Source organism: Mirounga angustirostris, unplaced genomic scaffold (assembly GCF_029215605.1).
Source record: "Mirounga angustirostris isolate CCGP_5_RB_7025 unplaced genomic scaffold, mMirAng1.0.hap1 SCAF_8, whole genome shotgun sequence".
Classification (NCBI taxonomy): domain Eukaryota; kingdom Metazoa; phylum Chordata; class Mammalia; order Carnivora; family Phocidae; genus Mirounga; species Mirounga angustirostris.
The window spans coordinates 110,015,483-110,041,298 of NW_026991716.1; the positions used below are offsets into that span (position 1 = coordinate 110,015,483).

The window sequence follows — 25,816 nt, forward strand, 5'->3', positions numbered from 1 at the left end:
CTGGGATATAAGCAAATACCATGACTTCTTCCTCCATTTCCCAATAAAAGCCTTGCCACAATCTCAACCCCCAGCTTTGGTGCAATGGCTTTCCTTCCTCCTTGGACCTGTGTACTAGTTGGTTGCTTTTCTGCTTCTTTAGCCAGAGCATCTAATTTCTCAGATCTGTATCCCCCGCTGTGGAAGAAGAGTGCTGGTCAGTTCAGTGACTACAGGGTAGAGAATGGAAAGTACATTATTGATCCCTGGGTATACCCTGAGAGAATGGGGATGTACAAAATCCTAGTGAACAAGACAGCGAGTTATTTTGAAAACATTGGAGCAGACAATGAACAAAATATTTTATGGGGGTTACCTCTCCAGAATGGCTGGCAATACAGAACAGGTAAGAATGACTCTTGTTTTCATCCTGATGATCTACCAATATGACCATGTAGTAATTGGGAAATAAGACTCTGTATATACCATACCATGTTTTTGAAAATTGATCCTTTTCTTTTTCCTCTTTTCCCCTCATAACCATATTTCTCTACTTCTCCTTCTGCTCCATAAATCCTTCTTTTATGTGCTTCTGTTTTGACTAGAAACCACAATGGGGCATAAGGCATAGTTGCCAAACAGAGAAAGACTTCATATTAAATCTATTGAAATCTATTGAGCATACTACAAGTATTTACTGAACTCCTGCTAGGTGCTAGATGCCATTCTAAGCACTCAGATGAACAAAGCAGTCAAAAGGATATACATTAAAGACAGAAGGTGATGTCAAATTAGCTTGAATTTTTTGAAGTTCCAGTTGTGATTACCTATACATGGATATTGGGCTGATAGGCATGGAGTGCCATCTTGTTCATAAGGATGTTTCTCTGCAAATGATTGATTCCTCTTGAAAATACATTCTAATGTTTAGTTAGGAGATACATTGTGGGCCAAGGATTCATGAATTAAAAAGATATTTTTGTTCTGGCTGACAGAAGAAGCTCATGAAGGAGAGTGGTGCTTCTGCCTACTCCACACTGATAATACTACCAATAAGGAGATTTGTTCTATTCCAATGGAAAAACTATAGAGAGAAGATTATGGTTGATCTTAAGTCTGAGCAGTGGTCATATCCAGGAGCTACTGAGGTTGACAAGTCATGCGTCTTTGTGAGGGAATGTCCTGAGACCCAAATCTACTCCTATTTATCTTACATTCCTTGGGGTCAAAACAACCCTGGTCCAAGAGAAATCGCTAACATGAAGTCTACTATGGGAGGCATGACAACCTCAGGAGAGAGATGGAGTCTGAATGAGCTGGTAGATAAACGCCCTTCTTACACTTTTGTTGCATTCACACATCAGGGTCAAGCCTGACTAAAGTCATCCACTGATGAGCTGATAAGGGACCAGCATTTACTAAGAGCAGTGAGGAGATGGGGTGTGAGTAAGTACTTTCAGTTTACCTGCCATCAAAGAATTTACAACACAAGTGAAATAGAAAAAGATAGCAGAAATTAAATAGAAAACAATTAACAATAACTCTTGGATAAAAGATAAAAGTGCAAAACAAAGGGCAGAGTGGAGTCAGCTGGAGTAATCAGGAAAAAATGAATTTAAACTGAGACTTGAAATGTGGATGAAATTTTACTGGGGAAATAAAAATGAAATCTACTAGGAAATAAAAGGATGAGCCAAAGCAGTGTTTCTCAGTCTTGGCTGCATATTGAAAATAATTGCCTAGTTAAAAAAAATACCAATGTTTAAGTCCACCTGAAAAATTCTATTCTAATTTGATAATATTAGAAATTAAGCCAAAGGACAGGACCTGGAAACAGGATGGCATAGAAACATGTGATTGAGTGTAGGGTGTGTGTGTGTGTGTGTGTGTGTGTGTGTGTGTTTAAGAAAGGGGCAAGAAAAGGAAGGGAGAGAGGGATTGAGTGAGAGGGAGTTGTTGGGGATCAATGAAAGAAGAAGAGACCAAATTAAAGCAAAATATTTATTGATATTCAAGAATTAATGTTAGCATATAATAAATAATCCCTGCACCTTCTCTCTTCTAGGAAGATTAGCTGATCCCAGACAAAAGGAAGGCTGTGGCTATGAATCTGGAGATCCTCTGTGTATCTCTGTGGACAGTTGGTGGGCTGGTAGGTTCATTTAAATGGCAAAATAGGTAATAACCATCCCCAAGGAAAGTATTCAACCTAAAATCTTAGGGACAGAGACAAAACAATATTATTCCTTTGTAAGAAGGAATCTATTTCATCATGTACCTTGTGGCCTTTATGCCACATTCTAGAATTTAACAGCCATAATGTCAATAACGATTCCCTAGGACATCTTTAGCTTTTCATGGAAGGACTGAAACTAGGAGCTGCAAAGGACCATGGCCTCTGAAAGCCCAGCAGTGGCAGTCAGGTGGGAGGTCTCACGAGTGAGGGCGAGTCTCCAGAATGAGGAAGGATGAGAAATGAGGGAGCAAGTAAATAGGGCTTTTTCTCATTTTGCTCAGACCAAATGTGTTTGACTTTTAAACCATAAACATGTCAGAGTAGTGTACCACAAATCATTTTATCGATCCGTAATCAAAGCCTTCAGCCAGATATTTAATACTAAGATAATCAGAAGGTATTTTCTAATTCTTTAATTCTATTTTGTGTTTTAGTAATAAAATTTACACACAATTTCTTAGAGATATTTCCCAATAACTAGAGACAAGAATATATTAAATTTCACTTTCTTAGAGTGACACATGTCCCATACACCTTTACATATTTTTCTAATACTTCTAATACAGACTGGTTCTTTTCAAGACCCACAAATAGTCATGGCCATAGATGTAGAATTCAGGCTTTATTCTCAAATTGATTTAGTAGTTTGGAGTATCAGCCTGCTCCACTGGGGCGTAGAATTGCATTCATAAATGCGTGTCTATGATAAAAAATATTCTGCATCGCCAGTGAGAATCAGCCATCTAAATTATAATGTCTAAATCTGCTGGAATAGGTTATATTTAGAGAGAAATAAAAAAATAATAAATAAAAATAAAAATAGAAGAAATAAAAAAGTTAATTCATTAATTCATTTAAATATTAAATATTAAAATTAGTTTTTATTTAAGATATTATAGACAACTGCTTGAACCTACGTTTATTTATAATTGTAGGGTCATTAAAAAAAGCATATTAAAGTTATGTATATGATCCTTAGGGAGATTTTCAATTTTTTTTTTTTTTGCTAGTGACTTTTAGGTTTCTGGATCTGTAATTTTTGCTTACTGGTTTACAGATTACTTAAAGATATTCTCTATCACATTTGTTAGTGCTTGTGGTAATCATAAGTATTTTGCTGTTACAGATATGAATTACTTTCTATGTGCATTACCTTTCCTTGCTGCGGTTGATTCTGGCATAATGGGGATATCATCAGACCAAGTCATGCTTTTGCCACCACCCAAGGATCAGACACAGTTTTGTCTTAATGTTTCTAGTTGTCAGTCATCCTTTCCTGAGCCAATGAGCAAGTGGAATACCTTTTACCAGGTTGTTTTCTTAAGTTTTATAATTTATTTTCTTAGGAGGTGGTAAGAGAATTTCCTTTTTTGTATAATGCTTTTTGTCTAGGTTTTTGTGTGTATCGTATAATGTTTTCCTAAGTGTAAAAATATAAATTGTTATGCAAATTATATTATTACACTGCAGCAGACCATTATGTGCCATTAATACCCTCTGAACCAATATGGCATTAATACAAAGTCTATCCATTCATTTCAAATAAGTTATACATAATGTGAGAGCACAAAAGATATTTTACTAAATAAAAAGAGTAGTCTGGTTAATTGAACCTGCATGGCAACCGAGGGTTAACTCTTGGGAGAAACACAATTATGGAGTTGGTTTTTAGAACAGTCAATTAACTTATTTCAACTGAATTAATAAATGATCATATATAGTAGAACTAAACAATTATGTGGTAATCAAAACCAAATATTCAATGAGCAAAATACAAACATTGGCTAAACATAGACGTGGGCTAAGGTCCACAGTGAAAAGATAGATTTACTAGTTCTATAGATTATTAGTTCACTACTTTAGATATGATTGAATTAAATATTCTAATAAAAATTTCCTCCTTTTCTTAATTTTAAACATTTGTAGTAATTTCTACTATGGTAGCAGGAAAGCAAATGACAAACCAAAGCCAAAATCCTCCTGGCCAGTATAAAATACTGACTCTTGAGAAAATTGTTGCAGCTCATTTCTTATAGGTGCATTCAATATTATTACTTATAATAGATATTTACTATACTCTTTTACAGAGTGTCAGTCACTGAGAGCTTGCACAGTTCTTGGAAACAAAATTCTCCTCTCATGTGGAATATTTATAAATTATATATGGGATTAAATTAAATGGTAAGGAGAGGAATTGTTATATTTTCTCAAATATGAATAAATTCCTCCTCTGCTACAGCATTTACAGTATCCTTCTAGTAGCTTTGAAGACCTGTTGAAGTACTTGTGGGCTGCACATGTCTCAACCTTGAAATATGCTGGCAAAATATTTGAAGATAGGTAAGAATGGATCCCAAGTCATTTCTATTTAATATGGTAAATGATTTTTGGCCTTACTTACGCCTTTTTATTCCTCTTTTAAAGTGGTGGTCAATCTTCTTATTAAATAATATTAGTCATTGTGTATTTTAATGATGAAGTGTAGCTCTTTTAGAATGATTAGATTAAAAGTGTCTTATGAAGAAGGGGCAAAATTTTGAGGAAAAAAAAAATCTTGTGCTAACCAACTGATACTAACAAAACAGCTAGCCAACCAATCAACAAATAAAACATACAACCAATTTGTCTATATAAAAAAAAGAAAAGAAATTTTCTTCATTATTTTGACCATGGGCACATTATATGGTAGGTACATACTTAAGGAAAAAGATCGACTAGGATCAGGATTAGCACACAGAATAATTTAGAAGATTATCAAGCCACTCTACGTGTACATCTCGAGGTTATTATACACCTAGATGTGAAGGTGTAAGAATGATTTGTGTTTAGTTGTGAATGATACTGTATTAGTCAGAGTTCTCCAGAGAAACAGCCCCAATAGGAGAGAGAGAGAGAGAAAGAGAGAGGTAGATAGATATAGATAGGTAAAACCAGGAGGAGCCTGTCTTCCAATTTGAAGACCATCAGCCAAGAGAATTCCCTCTTACTTTAGGGAAGGTCAGCCTTTTGTTCTATTCACACCTTCAACAGATTGGATGAGGCCCATCCACATTATGGAGGGCAATATGTTTTACTCAGTCAACTGATCTGGAAATTTCCAAAAAAAAAAAAAAGAAAACCCTCACAGAAACACCCAAAATCATGTTTAACTAAATATCTGGGCCCCCTGAGGCCCAGTCAAGTTGATGCATAAAATCAGCCATCATGGACACTATCTGAGGGTAAAGTCAACCACTTTGAGTGAGATATGGGGTAGAAGTCTGGATATGGGGGGCGCCTGGGTGGCTCAGTTGGTTAAGCGACTGCCTTCGGCTCAGGTCATGATCCTGGAGTCCCGGGATCGAGTCCCGCATTGGGCTCCCTGCTCTGCAGGGAGTCTGCTCCTCCCTCTGACCCTCCCCCCTCTCATGTGCTCTCTGTCTTTCTCATTCTGTCTCAAATAAATAAATAAAATCTTTAAAAAAAAAAAAAAAAGAAGTCTGGATATGGTAAAAAACAGGAACCAAAAAATCAGGGTTCTTGGTATTGAATAAGCAGACTGGCAAATCCAGGCAGGAATGTGTGCCTCTTAATTTCACTGATTGCCTCTCCCACTGACTCCATCATTCAGGTAGGTAAATACGTCACCTAAGTAGCAGATTCAAAGCACACTTCCTCCTTTGCCTGTTGGTATGGCTAAAAAAAACAGATACTGAGTTGGGCAATGGAGGAATTTTCTCCTGTGGCAGCATCAGTGATAGGATTTGGGGCTGCGGTTGTAACTCAACTGCTCTTTCTATTCTGATGGCAGGAAATAGTAATGAGATTATCAGACAACGATTTCGGCCTGGGATTGCCAACCTCAAGATTTGACTGAGAGCAAGTCATGGCTCTAGATTACTTTTTTCATTTACGGATGTTCCAGGTTCACATACAAAGATAAATCACTAGAGAATGCAACTTTGTCCTTGAGAAATATGAGTACTTTAGGTAAATTCAAGGAAATTGAAGAAACTTTTTTCTTATAGGTACATTTCCTGTCTCCTGCGGATTTAGACTTTTAATCTTATTGTATTTATTCCTATTTATGTAATGGAACTGCTTTTGAAAGAAATATTGTATTTTTAACAGGCCAAGTTTATTTAAAAACTCCAAAATCACAGAACATAGGAATTTTTTGTGAATAATCTTAAATATTTACATGACTATTTTGATCAAAAGTGTATGACCTAAAATTTTTTTTCTGATAGTATTAGAAGCACTCTCCTCACTAATTATAACCAAAAAATTGCTTTTTAAAAAACTCTTTTTATTCTCTGAAATTTGATCCTTCTTACCTGACCTCTTATTTAGGTATCAACAAATAACCCTCTGAAATGAGTTTTTTAGATAGCTACTGTTTCTCAAGTACAATAAGTAGAAGAAATTTCACAAGGTATCCTAACGTAATATCTCACTTCAAAACACCTCCTTTTTCTAGATCCTGAGTATGTGGTTGAGCTGTTTAGTAATTTGCTCAAAATCTCATGGCCAATGACTGGCAGGGCTAGTATTTAAATTTCTCAGGACTCCATAGCTCATCTTCTTACCTGTAAGCTGTGCTGCCTGCAATGTACCTGGACTACAAACTAGTTTTATGAGGTCACTAGCTGCCAAGGTTCTTCTTCCCGTCTAAAAAGATACTAAAAGCTATTAAACAATAAAAAAATGCTTCCACCTTTTCAATATATAATGAAGCAGAAATAAAATATTATATTCACTTCCTTGAAGAATCTTTCAATTCTGGGGAGAGATGAGCCACCCAGGCAATCGCCTAACTGAACAAAATATCATTCATACCTCTTCTCCCTCCCTCTCAGGTAGGTTAGCAGGCAACTGAGTGTGATCAGGGCCTCTCTGTCCTAGGTGTGAGAGTAGTGGTTGGACGGTCCTTAGAGTCTTCCCACAGCTGCTGCTATTTCTATTTCAGGAATTCTTCAGAGATTCTTCTTTCCTTCCTTCCTTCTTTCCTTCCTTCCTTCCTTCCTTCCTTCCTTCCTTCCTTCCTTCCTTCCTTCCTTCCTTCCTTCCTTCCTTCCTTCCTTCCTTCCTCCCTCCCTCCCTCCCTCCCTTCCTCTCCTCCTTTCCCCCCTTCTTCTCTCTCTTTCTCCCTCCCCCTCATCCATCCTTCCTTCCTTCCTTCCATTTCTTTAATTTATATATTGAATTCAGGTGTGCTTTCTTATTTTTTGTTTTGGATTATTTTTAGTTTGTATATTATCCACTTATATGTCAATGATTTAAAGAGTCAAATGGTTCTATGAGGTTTTGTCATCTCTTCCACCAAAAATACATAAATAAATGAAATAGCTGTATCCAGGGAGAATACTACTATAAACGCTGGTTACTTTGATATTTGGTACTATATTTCTAAAAATAAAAAATCCTATAACATTTCCCGATTTGCAGATCTAAGTATTATCCTTTTTATCATGACCACAGAAAATTACCACTGAGTTCCCCTCACCCCCACTCCACACAGATTCTTCCCACTTCTCACTTTCTCTGCATAATTGTGTAGTGATTTGGATTGGGTCAATGTTCAGCGGCTACATTATTTTAACTATTAATTACTCTTCATATCATACGTACTAAACTGATTATAATTATTTTTCTTTGTTATCTTATTCCCTTTAGAGCTGATCATTTTTTGTGCATTTTTGTTTACTTTCTATTGTACACAACAATAATTACTTCAAATTGGCAAACCAAGGAAGTTTCTTCTCAACATGTTTAAAAGCATCCAGAATTATATCAATTTCTTCTTACTGAAGAGGTTTCTTTCAAAGCTGTTGACTTGCTCTGCTCTGCCCAAATGGTCAGATATGATTCTTAGGTCTCTAGCATCTTTGTAGTAGATTTCCTTTGTCTTTTCTTTGTGTTAAATCACCCATTTCCAGTATCCCGTATCTTTTTATTTCTTGGATTACTTTGTTTGTTAGGACTTACATACTAGTCGATTCAGAACAGTTGTATAAGAAGAAAAAATTGTAGGTAATTTGCATTCTTAAAATATCATTATTCTATCACGATTTTTGCCTGAGGCTTTGAGTGATTACAGAAGGCTCAGCTGGTAATACTTAAGATTTTTGAAGGCATATCTCCATTAATTTTTAGCTTCACTTTCGTTGTTGAGAAGTCCGCAGTTTATTGGATGTGTTGCCCTGTACTTCATTCCATTTTTTTCACGAGAATGTAGCACAGTTGATAACCACTAAATCTCAGTGTCATACAGCAGTGTTTATTCCTCACATGTTTAACATTCAGCTGGGCAGTTCTGCTGACCTTTCCTGGGCCCACCTCATGTTAGCTGATTTTGATTGGCATCACAGGGATGAGTGAAGCTCAGCTCTGCTGCACTTGTCTTCCATTCTTCAGCAGGCAAGCTTGAGTGTTTGCCATACTGATGGCAGAATGGCAAGGAGAGAGAAACCAAATTGTGAAAAATATTTCAAGCTTACACTGTGTCAAGTTGGCTAATATCCTATTGGCCAAATGAAATCATATGGCTGAGCCAGGGTCAGAAAGTTATGCCTCTCTCCTTCCCACCTCCTTCCAATTGTAACAGGGAAGGGGCACTGGGAAAAACAAAAAACAGAGATATAAAGAGTTTTGAAAAATTGGGGTCATGTTTGCAATCTACAACATACTGGGGCATTTCCTTCAAATCTCATGTGTTACTTTTTTAGGTAAAAGAATATATTAGGGTTTTTTATTTACGTGAGACAACACTGAACTCTGTATAGTCTACATATACTTAAAACTCTGTGGTCTTGGATCCTAGGATTGGTTGGTGCATGTATATCTGTATTTTAAATTAAAATGAGCCTTTAAAAGTGTATTTTTATTTTTTTACTTGACTACATATTAACTGACTTATTAGGTGAATTGTCCAATAACACATTCAATTAAATCATTTGAAAGGCTTCAATTTGATCTGATTTTGTTTATACGCCTCTGTGCCTTGAACTGGTGCCCTCACCTCTTTCCTAGTGTTTATTTAAGCCATTGTTCCTAAGGCTTTGTAGTTTATTTAAGCCATTGTTCTTAGGGCTTGCTGTTTATTTAAGCTATTGTTCCTCACTTGTGATGAGCACTGGGTATTATACATAAGTGATGAATCACTGAATTCTACTCCTGAAACCAATATTACACTATATGTTAACTAACTAGAATTTAAATAAAAACTTGAAACTAAAAAATAAAAAACAACAAAAAGAAAATAATGAGGCTGAAGTTCTGAGTGGACTAATTACAATTGTACCTGCTTCCACTTGTCTCTTAGGTTGGAGTATTATTCTAAACCAGAAGCAAATTTTGGAAGAAGTTGGTGTGTGGCTGTGGACTTTTTAGCTGCATCCCTCTTTCCTACAACTTTGGTTAGAACATATGAATTCCAGAAGGGCCTGCCACCACGAATGCTTGTTAACGGCGATAGAGCCCCCTTCATCAGCGACTTTACTGACTTTCAAAACACCGTCCTGCTTGTTCTAAGTTTTCTTCCCAAAGTGGATAACTCTCCAGGTAAGGGCCTTATAAGCAATACCTTAAAGAAAATTAATATTTCATTGAAAAAAGGAAGAAATAATGATTTTATCAGATACAAAGATCGTTATAACACATACTATTAAAGAAAGTCATGATTTTTCCATGGGTATCCATTCCACAGTTTTTGGTCCTTCTAATGGTAGCCTGTCCTTTCTTATGCATCTTTATTGATCCATGATGCCACCAGACTGCCTCCAGTCCACTTTTCATCCACAAACCCAGATATAATCCTTTGCTGCTGTTATCATATTCCTTTTTTAAAAACCTCATACATTGTTCTTAAATTTAGAAAAAAAAAATGAAATCTCAAAAGAAAATCTGATTAATCATGATTAATGGGAAAAGCTATCAAATTGACTTATGTGAGCTCCCTTCATCTAGCCATACTAGCCATGGATGAAGTATTCTGCTGCAGCTCTTCAACTATAGGACTTCCTTCAGAATGAAAAAGGGAAGGAATCTATATTTGTATATTCGAATGACCACATCATCTCAATTTTCTAGATATGCTCTTATGCAGTGAACCAAGCTGAAAACATAATTAAAATATTACTATTTTACACCCCCTGAAAGAATCTGAAAGATATACAAGCAAAGTAAACATAAATACATTAAATATATGTTTTGAAATCTTATTTGAATTAATTCAAGTAAAAAATAAGCCCAAACATTTAAGGCTTTCATGCAATTGCAGTTTCTTCTTGCCATAGTAATATTTCCAGTGCAATATTCTCAGTCAATGGCAGGTTCCCTTTACAAAATGAGTAGAGGACTAAGTCTCCTTCCATCTGTGCTTATTTCAACCCCTGGCTTCTATATAATCCACATCCCACCAGTAGAAAGATACTTTCATGTTTGGAGAAGCAAGTGGGCTAAGGAATTAAACTTTTTTCTAAGAACTACTTTTGTGTGACAAATCTATACCATGAAAGGAGAAGCATGAATTTTGGTTATCACCTGCTTATCTCTGCCAAATTATCAGATGACATAATTGCATTGTAGACCTGGGTTGTATAAACTGGATCTTTCCTCTTAAGATGTACAAGGTGAAGAACTGAGTGGAGAGTGGAAGTTATTTCATTTAAAGCTTGAAAGTACCATACTACAAGATTTTATTACAAGATTCGGTTTTACTGAAATTCAGCTTTATGTCATGCAGTTTTGAATTGCTTTCACAGGAAAAAAAATGGGAGAGTAAATGTTGAAAACTATTGGTGAAAAAATGGTGAGCTTTGATAGTATAATTGTGCAGATGTTGTATAATGAGGCATTTACTCTCATGTAGTTGTCAGTCTCATGGCAACCACTCCCCATTGATACTCAGAATTCAGTCACAGTGTCAAAGATCTTGAAGTTTTCAAGTAAGCAGAGAATAGAGAAAACAGATGTACTGAAAACAAAGCATGAGAATGGGGCGCCTAGGTGGCTCAGTCGTTAAGCGTCTGCCTTTGGCTCAGGTCATGATCCCAGAGTCCTGGGATTGAGCCCCACATCGGGCTCCCTGCTCAGCGGGAAGCCTGCTTCTCCCTCTCCCACTCCCCCTGCTTGTGTTCCCTCTCTTGCTGTGTCTTTCTCTGTCAAATAAATAAATAAAATCTTTAAAAAAAAAAGAACAAATACACTTAAAAAAAGAAAACAAAGCATGAGTGAAAAACAAATATTGATATTTAAAAATGAGCATTTTCAGTTAATCTTTGATAGAACCATATGTATACATTTACAGTAAAGTTTCGAAGTGTCATTTAGCTACTTTTTAGTCTCCAGAAGTGTTTTCCACAAGAAACCTAAGCTAAATTCATTTAATTTAATCTACAAAATAAAATTAAACTTTTCAGGCTTCAAATTAGCTTTTTAACATTTTTGCTGATGGTAAGACTTGGCACGGAGTTTTTCGTTTTTAATTATGTAAACTTCTGAACCATTTTTTTATCTACAGTGGCATTAAGTTTTAATCCTTGACTATACATATTCTAAGAGTAAAGCTCATTTTAAAGTTGCAAAATAGTATTAGGTATAAATTAGTAAGAAAACAAAGCTTGCCTAGATTTTATTACTTTTTACCCCCATGGGTGATATTTAAAATAAACAGTGAAGACTGAATGAAGATTTAAAACTGTCAGAAGTTTTGAAAGCCAGCAGGCTTGCATCCACAAGGCCCAGAAGTCTATAGCAAACTAAGAGACAGTTCTTAAAAGGTTTGTGCAGACTCATTGTGGCAAATTCCCAAGGGTCCAAAGCAGAGGCAGCAAACTGAAACACACCCAGTCTTTCCATGAAAGAGGCCTATTTGTTCATTTTAATAGCTATGGACTGAGGGGCAGGCTTCCTATTTAATATTGCCTACTCTCCAGAAACCAAGAACTTGATAAGTGCCATCTTGGCGCTTTCCCTTTGTTTTGCTTCAGGGTGGAGATATCTCCTGGAAAGGAACTTGTACACACATCTGTGTCATGTTTTTTTTCAGAGGATACCCCTTGATTGCATGGCTCTGATGGCCAACAGGGCTTAATTAAATTCATGGGTTCCGTAGGACTGTAACAAACAAAAGCTGCTACCTGAGGATCCAGCTTAAAATCATCTGGCATCCAGGTGTTGACTGAGCTCTGCCTCTTTGGGATACTGACAGGTCTTAGCCCACCTTTAACTACTGGGGGCCATTAAGAACACACTAAGCAGTTTCACAAATGATTGAAAGACAACCAAGAGCAAGGGCAGGGTTGAATAAGATTTATCTTTTATACAGAGGCCTCTTCTTCAAAACTGGGAGAGGTGGTTGTTTTGTCCAATCCATAAAAACCAGCACAGAAAGGCAAGGAAAATGAAGACACAGAGGAATATGTTCCAAACAATAGAACAGCATAAAACCTCTGAAAAAGACTTTAATAAAATGGAGATAAGTGATTTACCTGATAAAGAGTTCAAAATAATGGTCATAAAGATGCTCTCTGAGGTCAGGAAAAGAATTCATGAACAAAGTAAAAATTTCAACAGGGAAATATAAAATATAAGAAAGTACCAAACTGAAATTGCCAACCTGAAAAAAATATAATAACAGAGCTGAAAAATTCAATAGAGAGATTCAACTGCAGTTTGGATGAAGTGGAAGACAGGATCTGGAACTTGAGTACAAGGCAGCAGATTTCATTAATGGGAGGAGCAAAAAGAGAGAAGAATGAGAAAGGATGAAGATAGCTTAAAGACATTTATGGCACAACATCAAGTGGACCAATATTTGTGTTGCAAGGCTCCCAGAAATAGAAGAGATAGAGAAAGGGGCAGAAAATGCACTGAAAGAAATAATGACTGAAAATTTCTGTAACTTGGGGAAGGACACAGACATCCAGATTCAGGAAACCTAGAGTTCCAGATAAGATGAACTCCAAAAAAGCTACACCAAGGCACATTATAATTAAATTGTCAAAAGTTAAAGACAAAGAGAGAATCTTAAAAGCAATAAGAGAAAAACAACTCATTATGTACAAGGGAACCACCCTGCCCCCATAAGACTCAGCAGATTTTTCAGGAGAAATTTTACCAGCCAGAAGGGTAGCATGAATTATTTAAAGTGCTGAAAGAAAAAACTCCCAACCATGAATACTCTACCTGACAAAATATTTCTTTAGAATTAAAGGAAAAATAAAGAGTTCTCCATACAAGCAAAAGCTGAAGGGGTTCAGCACCACTAGACTGGCTTTATAAGAAATGTTAAAGGGACTTCTTTAAGCTGAAACAAAAGAGTTGCTAATTAGTAGCAATAAAACATATGAAAGCATAAATCCCTCTGATAAATACAGTTAAATTCAGGATAATCTAATGTAATAGTGGTGGGTTCATAACCTATAAACTTATAAATTAAGAAAAACAATTCCATTTATAATTATATCAAAAGTAAAATACCTAGAAATAAATTTAACCAAAGAGGTGAAAGACCTGTACACTAAAAACTATGACATTAATGAAAGAAATTGAAAAAGACACAAGTAAATGGAAAGAAATTCCATGTTTATGAATTGGAAACATTAATATTGTTAAAATGTCCATACTACCCAAAGCAGTCTACAGATTTAATGCATTGCCTATTAAAATTCCAGTGTCATTTTTCACAGAAATAAAACAATCCTAAAACGTGGATGCAACCACAAAAGACCCTGCATAGCCAAAGAAATCTTGAGAAAGAAGAACAAAGCTGGAGGCATCTCACTTACAATTTTCAAACTATTACAAAGCTATAGTTAGCTAAACAGTAAGGTACTGGCACAAAAACAGTCACATAGATCAATGGAACAGAATAAAGAGCCCAGAAATAAACCCACACATGTGTGGTCAGTTAATTTACAACAAAGGAGCTAAGAATATACAATAGGGAAAGGACGTTCTCTTAAATAAGTGGTGCTGAGAGAACTGGACAGCCACCTGCAAAATAATGAAATTGGGCCATTATCTTACCCCAAATGCAAATGAATTAAAGACTTGGCAGTGAAACCTAGAACCATAATCCCCTAGGAAAAAACAGGGGGTAAGCTCCTTAACATTGGTCTTACTGATGAGTTTTTGGATTTGACAACAAAAGCAAAGGCAACAACAACAAAATACAAATGGGACTATATCAAATAAAAAGGAAGCAAAGGAAATCATCAAAAAAAAAAAAAGGAAAAAACCCTACAAAATGGGAGAAATTGTTTGTAAATCATATATCTGATTGGGGATTAATATCCAAAAAATATTTTAAAAATCTGATTTAAAAATGGGTAGATCTGAACAGACATTTTTCCAAAGAAGACATTTTTCCAAAGAAGACCAAAAGGTGCATGAAAAAGTGCTCAACATCACTAGTCATCACGAAAATGCAGAGATCAGGGAAAACCACAATGAGATACCACCTCATACCTGTTAGAATGGCTATTATTAAAAAGACAAGATGTAACAAATATTAAGGAGAATGTGGAGAAAAGGGAACCCTTATGAACTGCTGGTGGGGAAGTAGATTGGTGTAGCCACTATGAAAAATAGTATAAAGTTTTCTCAAAAATTAAAAATAGAACCACCATATGATCCAGTAATTCCACTTCTGAGTATTTATCTGAAGGAACTGAGGTCACTGTCTCAGAAAGATATATACAGCCCCACATTCAGTGCAGCATTATTTACTTTATTTACAATAGCTAAGGCATGGAAACAATGTTAAGTGTCCATCAGTGGATGAATGGGTGAAGAAAATGTGACGTATACGTATATATTCACACATATGTATCAATAGATATAAAATGGAATATTATCAGCCATAAAAAAGTATAAAATCCTGTCATTTGCAACAACATGGATGAACCTGGAGGGCTTTATGCTAAGTGAAATAAGTCAGAGAAAGAAAAATACTGTCTGATCTCATTTTACATGGAATTTATAAAAAATCAAACTCATAGATATAGAAAAGAGATTAGTCGTTGCCAGAGACAGGGGGTAGGGGTTGGGTAAAATGGGCAAAGGTGGTCAAAAGGTACAAACTTCCAGATAGAAGATAAATAAGTCAGGGAGATGTAACGTATGGTATGGTGACTGTAGTTAACAATATTGTATTATATATTTGCAAGTTGCTAAGGGAGTATATCTTAAAAGTTCTCATCACAAGAAAAAAATCTGTGACCATATCTGGTGACAGATGTTAACTAAACTTATTGTGATAATCATATATATATGTTTATATATATATTTATATATATAATTACATTGTACTCCCAAAACTAACACAATGTTATATGTCAATTATATTTCAATTAAAAAACTTACTAAATTTTCAATCTGATAATCTATTGCATTAAATTGAAAGTACACAATGGGGTGCGATATAAAGTTAAGATGTAAAGTTAAGTGGTTAACTCCTACTTATTAAACACCTACCATGTGCCTGAAATTGTGTCAGGTGCTTTTTTTCCCTTTATCATATATAAATATCACTACAATACTTTTATAAAAATATATTGCCAAGGCTGGAGCTGATCATAGGCATTTGGCTTTGAAGAGACACCACGGAGCTGGTCCTGCTCTCAGCCAGCTGCCCAGTGTGGGGCGGTGGAGCAAATATGAATATTAGAGTTGTCCAAAGTGAGGTGAATCCATGTACCTGTGTAATGAACAGCTGGGGTAGGTGGCTGACATATATGTCAGCAGTTGGCTTGCTTCATATTATCTTCCTCAGTAGTCCCTTCTTCAGTGTTCCTGTCGCTTATACCTTAACGAATATTATACGTATTCTGGGATGTATGATTTTTGCATGCAGTAAAAGGGATGCCTTTTGAGACTCCTGACCACAGTAAAGCAAGGCTCCTAACTCCCTGGGAACAATGGACTGTGGAGTGCAGGTTACCTCTGCACAGAAGTTTTGTACAATTTTCCCAACAATTCTTTATTTTCTGGCAAGTCTCTATACAAAGTATGATCCAACTCACGTCTAAACAAAGCTTCTCTCCTGGGCTGCTAATTCCAAAAATGCCAAAGTTACATGGTGTTTGGATGCTTGGAATTAATAACTATTAAAATGTTTTGAAACTGAACCAAAATTTTTATTATTATTGAGTTTTCTCTAAGGAAAGAATGGTTAGTAAACTGCACTGTTTCTGTGATAATGTGAAATGAGAGGTATTTAATTCGAGGGCCAGTTGCTGGTTCTTCACATGCTGTTAAGAAGTGAAGATTTTTACTAGAAGATGCCTCTGTTTAATGTACCTGGGATCTTTCTGAAGAGAGGATTTATAGCAAGCTAGGCAAGCCCAGCTTATAAACTAAATGGCTATAAAGTGAGGGTGTAATAGATAAATCCAAGGAAATACCAGATTTATAAGAGACCAAGACCAGCTTAGCTTGTAATGAATGGGATTATGTTAAGAGAAGAAAATTTCCAATCATTTCGTCATGGTCAGTTTAAGTAGACTTACATGTAAACCAGAATCATCTCTTCACAAGTTTATTATAAATTGTTTTGATTACCACATATCTCCTTGCATTATTTAAGAGGAAATATACTCTCTTGTTTTATACCAGCCAATCCCTATTGTATGAGTGTACTTCATTGGTTTTGCTAGCTCCACATTGTATTGATAGATGAGGTCATTTTTACATTTATTAAGTTACTGGGTTCAGGAAGGCCCACTGTCATGACTGGTGTTAGAAGACTCTGGGCATCTTACAAACAGCCTGGGAGTCAGCCTTCTAAATCTGGAACAAAGTGGATTTTGCTACCTTTCCAGACAAAAGGCTGCTAAAACCGTTAAGAAAATAATTTATTTCATGCAGTTAAAGTATATGGTAATTTAAAAGCCTCTGCTTACTCAAATTATTAAAGTCTGCCATTTTTTATAAAAGGAAATAAAATGAACAACTATATAGCTGACCTGTGGTCTGGCAGAAACCCCTTCTCCAGCAACAGTACAAAAGTAAATAATGGAGTGGGTTTTTTTTAGCAGGTCCAAAGTAAAAGAAAACATCTTTTCTTAGTCCTCCTGCTCTCAACCCCTGTATTTTGCCCATTAATATTTGCCTTTCAATACATGAGTCTTGGTGTAGGTAAGCCAAAGTGGTAACTCTTTCCAAAGCAGCAATTGTATTGAATTCTTGACTTAGAGAACGTTCTCATAGCTGCTGACATTAACTCCAAGAGATAACTACATCCTACTTTGAGAAGTAAACATGTCAAAAAACAAAGCTCGGATACGAGATGAAACTGAAAAACCTAGTAACATTTGTAAACAAAAGAGTGAAGAGAGTTTTAGACCAACTTAAAAATCAGTTTGTTTCAATAAACTGATTTTTTGGGGGTAATGATCACTGTTTTGTATTCCGAAAGTATTGAGTATAGAAATCAGTTGTATGATAATGCCTTTGTATGTTTGTCTTTTCCCATGTATTTTTAAATAACCAGTAATCTATACTTTAATAACATTTTTCTTTGGTGTAAGAAAACTTTATTGCCAATATTTTACTAATAAAGAAACAGAGGTTTTGTAAGTTTAAATAATTCACCAGCTGGAAATGAGACAATAAATTTGCATCCTGGCATATTATGTTAAAGCCTGTGTTCCTTCTCTTTAACACATCATCCTCCTATATACTGAAATCTACCCTCTAGATAAGTCTGAACTCTAGTGTCAGCCCTTTGCTTTCTTGTTGGATGTGTTGACTGACTCAACATTGATCAAATATGAAGATTTAAAACTAGCCTAACTTCCTCACTAGTTTAAATAGAAGAGAAAAGAACTATCCTTGGGTCTTGGGACTTTATAACAGATTAACTCTAGCTAATTGAGAAACATGAACCAAATACTTTCATCCACCAATCAGGTAACATGCTCCATCTCCATGGAAAGGAGTAAATGTTGTTTACAATTAAGCATTATCCTCCCATCCCCAGAGTGTAGGAAGAAAACAGAAGTAGACCTGGGACCAAGCGTTCTGGACACTTTCGAACTGTTACCTCTCATATGTTAACAGATCTAACCTGAAATATTTCTTCTCTTCAAAAATTGTTTTAAAAACTCTTTTTCTTTTAAATTGCTGTTACTTTTACTGATTTATCTTAAACTATATTTATTGTATTCAAACTTTAAATGTCTAAGTGCTTTGACACATTAAATGAAAATTAAAGTCTTCTTCCCACCTCTCTTCATTTACATTTCTTGGCCCTTCACCCAATTTTTAAAAGTGGTGCAAATTCCTAGAATGTGTTTGTACATAAAACAGTGTATATAAGTGGATAAATAAAACCTATGTTGTTTGCACAAATGAAATCATACTCACTGCCTTGCACTATATTTTTTTACTAGAAAATTTTCTTGAAGCTCTTTGATATCAGGAAATATTGATCCAACTCCTTCTGCTTAAAGGATATGTAGCATTTCATTTAATAAATTTACTATAACTGTAGGCATTATTTTCTCTTATAAGCTTTGTCAATAATGTAATAATGGCATTTTATGTATGTTTTTCTTGGCATAGGGTTTATGATTTTACCAATACATTTGTAGAAAGGAAATGAATTAAAGTCAATGAGTCATATATTGCTGAGTGGTACTTAAAATAGTTTTCAGGAGTTTACATTTTTGTCATAAAACTGAACTGAGGCTTCTGTTTCCTTTAAGCCACTACTGTATAGCAATTTCTCTAACTTAGGTTAGTTTCTTATGCAGAAAATGCTTCTTCACCGTTGTACGAATTTATAATTCTTTCTTTTTTTAATTTAAATTCATTAGCCAACATATAGTACATCATTAGTTTCAGATGTAGAGTTCAGTAATTCAGCAGTTTTATATAACACCCACTGCTCAATACATCATGTTCCCTCCTTCATGCACCCAATTACTCCATCCCCCCACCCACCTACCCCTCCAGCAACCCTCAGTTTGTTTCCTATAGTTAAGAGTCGCTTAAGGTCTGTCTCCCTCTCTGATTTCTTCCCATTCAGTTTTCCCTCCCTTCCCCTATGATCCTCTGCACTGTTTCTTATATTCCACATATGAGTGAAACCATATGATAATTGTCTTTCTCCGATTGACTTATTTTGCTCATTGTAAATTGTAAATGGTAAGATTTCATCCTTTTTGGTGGCTGAGTAGTATTCCATTGTATGTATATATCACATCTTTATCCATTCATCTGTCAGTGGACATCTAGGCTCTTTCCATAGTTTGACAATTGTGGACATTGCTGCTATAAACATTGGGGTGCAGTTGCTCTTTCGGATCACTACATTTGTATCTCTTGTGTAAATACCTAGTAGTGCAATTATTAGGTCATGGGGTACCTCTATTTTCAACTTCTTGAGGACCCTCCATACTGTTTTCCAGAGTGGCTGCACCAGCTTGCACTCCCACCAACAGTGTAAGAGGGTTCCCCTTTCTCTACATCCTCAACAATATTTGTTGTTTCCTGACTTGTTCATTTTAGCCATTTTGACTGGTGTGAGGTGATATCTCATTGTGCTTTTGATTTGTATTTCCTTGATGGCAAGTGATGTGGAGCATTTTTTCATGTGTCTGTTGGCCATTTGTATGTCTTCTTTGGAGAAATGTCTGTTCATGCCTTCTGCCCATTTCTTGACTGGCTTATTTGTTCTTTGAGTGTTGAGTCGGATAAGTTCTTTACAGATCTTGGATACTATCCCTTTATCTGATATGTCATTTGCAAATATCTTCTCCCATTCTGAGGTTGCCTTTTAGTTTTGTTGATGAATTTACAATTCTTTCTATGTGTTTATGCACTTTTCCTAGTTTTCTGATTATTTGTATTTCTTATTAATTTTTATAATGAGTTGGTCAATAAATTTTAAATTTAAAAACTTCATGTGTATAATTATCAAGTAATGAATGTTAATTTTATATGCAAAATACATGCAAAATTTTTATATACAAAATATATATGCAAAATAAACATTTTAACAATTAAGTATTAACTTGAATTTACATGTAATAATTTTATATCTTTTCCAGGTTCATTTTTATTGACTGTATGGACAATTTTAATGAAGAATCATGATGTAAGGAAGGAAGTTCTAGAGCTTTTTCAAATAATTCTTGAAATCTTTAATCCAACATTTCAGAGTGTTCCCAATGTTTAATTAATGAACTAAAGATGAACGGTTCTAATTTGTTGAGCAACAGTAATTTCAAAATTTTAATGTGATCATAACCATATAGTTTTCTTGTTGATATTTTTGATTTATGCTCACTTGTTCGGATTCCATCCATGCATTCTAACATTAAATTCAAATTAATGCTATGATTATTTTTCCTCAATTAATAGTTCTTGATTTTTTAAATTTATCAATACTTAAAATGTTTAGCATCTAAAGGAAATTATCTTAAGCTATTATAAATCCCTGTGAAATCAATAAACAGACATTAAAATTATATGGCTCTTTTGTTGTCACCCTATATAACCTAATTACATGACATTTAGAGCAGTATGTCTTGCTGATTTATAACCAAAATCCAGAACATTTTAAAACTAAATACTGACAGTCAACTAAATTTTTAAAACTCATAAAACAGAACTGGCAGATGGAATACATACTGATTTGTCTTCTTGTGTGTGTGTTTCCACTGACTACAGTTTTATAGCAAATACACACTGTTTGCCCTCCTCTGGTCCACACTTGATAATGAATGCTTAAGCGTCATGTTTGTCAGTGTTGTTCTCTTTCAGGAGAGAGAGGTGGTGACTTCCAGAGCTGAAATAAAGCTTTCATATGCAGGTTTTCCCAGGGCCTCATCCACAGACTAAATCTGCCCTCTAACTGTTGGAAAAAGAGATGCTCCTACCCTTGCTCTCTTTCTGGTATAAGTAATGTTCACATCATGACCAGAGGGATCTTTTCAATTGTAAGTCAGATCATGTTTCTCCTCTGCTCAAACTTAAAATGGCTTGTGCTCTCTCCCAGGGCAAAACCCACAGCATTTATATATGTGGCTCATGCAGCTGACGTGATCTGGATCCCTCACTCCCTTTGCCCTGCTCTCCTCCCACTCTCCCCTTTCACACCGGCCTCCTTGCTCTTCCTCAAACACTAAAACACACCCATGAGTCATGATTTTCAGAGCATTGTTTCCTTTCCGTCAAGGATGCTCTTCCCCCAAATCACTGCCTACCTCATCTCTTCACCTCCTACCGGTCTTTTTTCCAGTGCCACCTTCTCTGACTGTCAGGATATTCTTTGACTTCTTTGTGTAAATTTGTGCCCACTCAACAATCTCTATCCTTTTTATCCTGCTTTATTTTTTTCTTCATATCACTTATCTCCACCTATCACATGCTCTGTTAGTTTCTTTGTTTCTTGTCTGCCTTCCTACACCAGTGTGGGAGCTCCATGATGGTAAAACTTTATTTTCTATAATAGCTGCATCCTTAGGACCCAGGACAGAAGTTTTACTAAGCACTCAAATATAGTCTTATTTGGATGAATAAGTGAAAAAAAAATGAAAGTTTGAATAAATGAAAAAGAATTGATAGAGGTTTCAAATGCTAAAACCGAGTTTTATTTTAATATGAAAGCCACAGGCATATACTATGGATACTGGAAGAAAAGAGTAGAAATTACCTGACAATCAAAGTGCATAATAAGTTTCAGAAGACAAAATCAGAATAAGCAAGGAATTGCGGCTATCCCATCTGATCACTAGGATATAGTGTAGCAAAATAGTCACAAAAATAAAGAAAAAGTAATAAAAACAAATGGGACAAAACGTAAATTGACTGAATTAACTATAGTGGATGGAGAGAAGTAGCATTTCATAGACACTCCTAATAATGTGATCTTTTGAGGAGTGGAAAATAAGGGGGGCCATTTCTACAAAGGAAAAGGTTAGGAAGTCACACTTGTTTGTGAGAAGTAACCCTTCTCTCTGGTATGATAGCCGAGATGTTTCTGGATATTTCCCCCAAAAAGTATTGGCCAAGCTAGTTTTTCATAATAAGAATGATGCAGAGCTCCAGATACTTTCCATTGCACCCTCTAGACTTATAGAACTCAGTTTGTTGGGGCGCCTGGGTGGCTCAGTCGTTAATCGTCTGCCTTCGGCTCAGGTCATGATCCCAGGGTCCTGGGATCGAACCCCGCATCGGGCTCCCTGCTCCATGGGAAGCCTGCTTCTCCCTCTCTCACTCCCCCCTGCTTAAGTTCCCTCTCTCGCTGTGTCTCTGTGTCAAATAAATAAATAAAATCTTAAAAAAAAAAAAGAACTCAGTTTGTTAAAATAACCTATTTTCTCAATTGCCTATTATTTCCCATTTTGTTATGGTGGATGATTATTGTCTTGTTTTGGGTTTTGGTGCAAACTCTCTGTTCTCCAGATTTTGTTTCCCTACATATAAAATTTTGAACTTTATACAGTAAATTATGTCATCATTTTTCTCTTCATTGTGGTATTCCATCATAGTTAACATGTTACTAAATAGGTAAATTGAGACTTTAACAAAAAAGATAACATATGACTGAAAGTTGGTTACTAGTTTAAACACAAGTAACTTTGGATCTATTTTAACCTATTGTCAAATCTGTTGTCAGAAACATCTATATGAGAATGTGCAACACATAAGTACTACAAGAGCTCATCAAAGCTACTAGAAGATGATTTTACATGCTACCCAAGGAAGGAATAGTTATTAATATTTAGGCAACTAGAATAATCTCTCTCCCTGAAAATCAATTGTACTTGCATATATGTTATTTTATCCTTCTAAGTGAGAGAACACTGTTTTAAAAAGATTAGTGAATATGAAGACTTGATGCTTAATACTCTGAAGAGCCTACTTATTAGCTATATTGGTTATATAATCATTACTAACTGTGAATACACCTGAAAATTTTTAATCAAAGATATTTTTGAAAAGGATAGTACTTTATACTGTCTAGGACCTGTTAAAGAAGCAGAATGACAACCAATGATTACACAAGCTCAGGAAGGAAGGAAAACCATGGTGCTGAAGCTGGGAATTGAGAATATGGTAGGGATTGTATTAGAAAACAGGAGGGATTTATATTATTTTTTTATATCCCAAATCAATCACCACTTTGTATTTCTCTTCCTACTAATAATAGGGTAGAGATGGGAATGCCTTACCAACCAAAACAGACTGTCTTGCAGACAGTGGATTATGCCTCAGTTTCTGAGAAATGTTATTAAGTATTGGTCTCATTGAGTTCTGTCTTTGTCTTTGTTTTTCTCTCATCGCAACTACAATAAGTCACATATTTTGTACCTAAGGTACTTGTACTTCTCATGGGGGGGGGGGGAATCACTGTTAATCCAAATAATTCTGATTGGTAAATTTCAGCAGCATAGCTATGTAAAATAAGCAGTTCCACGTAAAATTCAGCAGAGGTTTTTGTGAGATTTGACGCCCAAATCCTTTTTCCATTTCTGTCTATGTACAAGTCCAGACCTATACATCCAACCTGTCTGAACTTTAGCAAGATTTGAGCCAAAGGCTTGCATGCAGGTAGTTATATGGAAATGTGATCCCGGGGATATACATTGAAAGACAAGGAAGGAGGAAAAAAGGAAAAACTAATATAAGGAGAGACAATTGTGTCACCACCACCAAGGTATGGGTGTTTAACGTCATGGGATATATGAGGAACATTCTGAAAGGCATCTCATAACTTTTGGCTTTGAGAAATGGAAGTGAGAGGAATTTATGCATTTGCTCTCATCATTCATTGTTCAAGTTATATTAATTATACTTTTTCTTTTCTGTATATTATAATGTTTTGACATTCTTTGGGGCTTTACACACCTGGAAAGAGATTGCCTCTTCAGGCTGGCTAATTTCCTGGGGGTGGTGGACAATTGCCTAAAACCTGACTCTAATGTATAGACGGATGGACCCAAGGCTGTGCCCTCACACCCCCCCTTATCTCTCATATACCAAGCCAATATTTCTTCAGCCCTAAATCATTTCAAGGCCAGATACCAGGCAACCAGATTGCCCAAAGCCAATCCTGGACTGTTTATTCTGCCCTGTCTTGCCTTTGACAAAGGAAATCCCAATAAAGATCAAACCACACTTTCATCTACCCTGTCACCTGCCTCTTGATCATCCTGGTGTTTCCCGTGAGTCCTGGCATGGGGTTGCATGTCCCCTTCTTTCTGGAAATAGAAATAATAAATTATTCTTTCAATGACATTGGCCTCTCCATGTTTTCTTTGTCATACCTCCATAAACTAAATCCCAGGTATAATTTTTTTTTAAAGATTTTATTTATTTATTTGACAGAGAGAGACATAGCGAGAGAGGGAACACAAGCAGGGGAAGTGGGAGTGGGAGAAGCAGGCTTCCCGCCAAGCAGGGAGCCCGATGCAGGGCTCGATCCCAGGACCCTGGGACCATGACCTGAGCCGAAGGCAGACGCTTAACCGACTGAACCTCCCAGGCGCCCCCCAGGTATAATTTTTTAACACAAGGTTGGTTCAATGGGTAATAACTCTCCTGCGATTCTGGTTGCACAAGTCTGAGTACCAGACAGGTTCTTCCAGATGTTCCAGGTAGCAGCAGAAGTACAGAAACCTAGGGCAGTAGGTCCAAGTTCCAAGGAGTGACTAAAAATAGCCCATAAGTTTCACATGCACAAAGCTAGTCAGAGTCCATGTGGAATTGGTCCTAGCAGGGGTGGCTGCATTCAGAATAGAGGCCGAGAGGATTCAGGAGTAAGGCACAGGAGACATCAATTTAGAACCCCTGCACTGTGACCTGAATCATGGGCCATAATTAGGAATATGCAGGCCCAGCCCTTCTCTATATGCATGTACTGTGTGTTTGTTATAATCACAGTGAACTGACAGAGAACTCTATCAGAAAATGGTTCCTAAGCCTCAGACTTCATCTGGCAGTTATTTATTGAGCAGTAACCTTATTCCTGGTGCTGCATCACCACTGGTCTGCCATGGGGAACAAAGTAGGAGACATGCTTGTCTTTGAGATGTCAAACAAAGGATTACTATAAACATTTAATTTCTAATAAAAGCAAATAATTTGAATATGTAGAAGAATTTTACCTTCTTTCACCTCACCCCTGCCCTTCCCTTCAATGTAAAGGTGGGGCTTCTCTTTTTCTCTGTTGCATGCACGAGCATAGAGAACGATTGGGCTGATACATCAGCTGTTCTATGTCAGTTACAAGCCTTATTTCAGAGTTCCTTTCCGTGGTGCAACCTCACTGCACGCCAAGGTGAACACCTGGCCCTCATTGCAACACCCCGTGGAAATTAGGGCATGAGGTGCTGGCACCAGGATGTTCTATGAGTAATGAATGCCTGTTTTCTGATCCAGAGGCACCTTGTTTCCTGTCAAAAATTGTGTATACATGAAACAATGAAATACACCAACATATATGAAATAATTCTTGGGTATAAGGGAGAGATTCTGTCAGGAACAGAGAATTGAAGGGGATAATGATTCATCTGCCACTTCCTGCTTCACTGACTCCCAGGTATGAGGTAACATGGTCTCCTGGAAGGATATTGAATCTCTTGATGTCCTGAATTGGACTGA

General features: G+C 36.2%; 1 protein-coding gene and 1 pseudogene across 1 annotated transcript; both read left to right on the forward strand.

Moving 5' to 3' along the window:
* Positions 1 to 84: 84 nt before the first annotated feature.
* On the forward strand, positions 85 to 20,555 carry CUNH6orf58 (chromosome unknown C6orf58 homolog). The gene is made up of 6 exons (XM_045865515.2): positions 85 to 385; positions 2,045 to 2,131; positions 3,342 to 3,526; positions 4,455 to 4,555; positions 9,519 to 9,757; positions 20,257 to 20,555. The coding sequence occupies exons 1-6, from the start codon at positions 85 to 87 to the stop codon at positions 20,382 to 20,384; spliced, it is 1,041 nt and encodes a 346-aa protein (XP_045721471.1). The 3' UTR covers positions 20,385 to 20,555.
* Positions 15,859 to 16,372, forward strand: LOC123836596 (ORM1-like protein 1; annotated as a pseudogene).
* Positions 20,556 to 25,816: the final 5,261 nt, after the last annotated feature.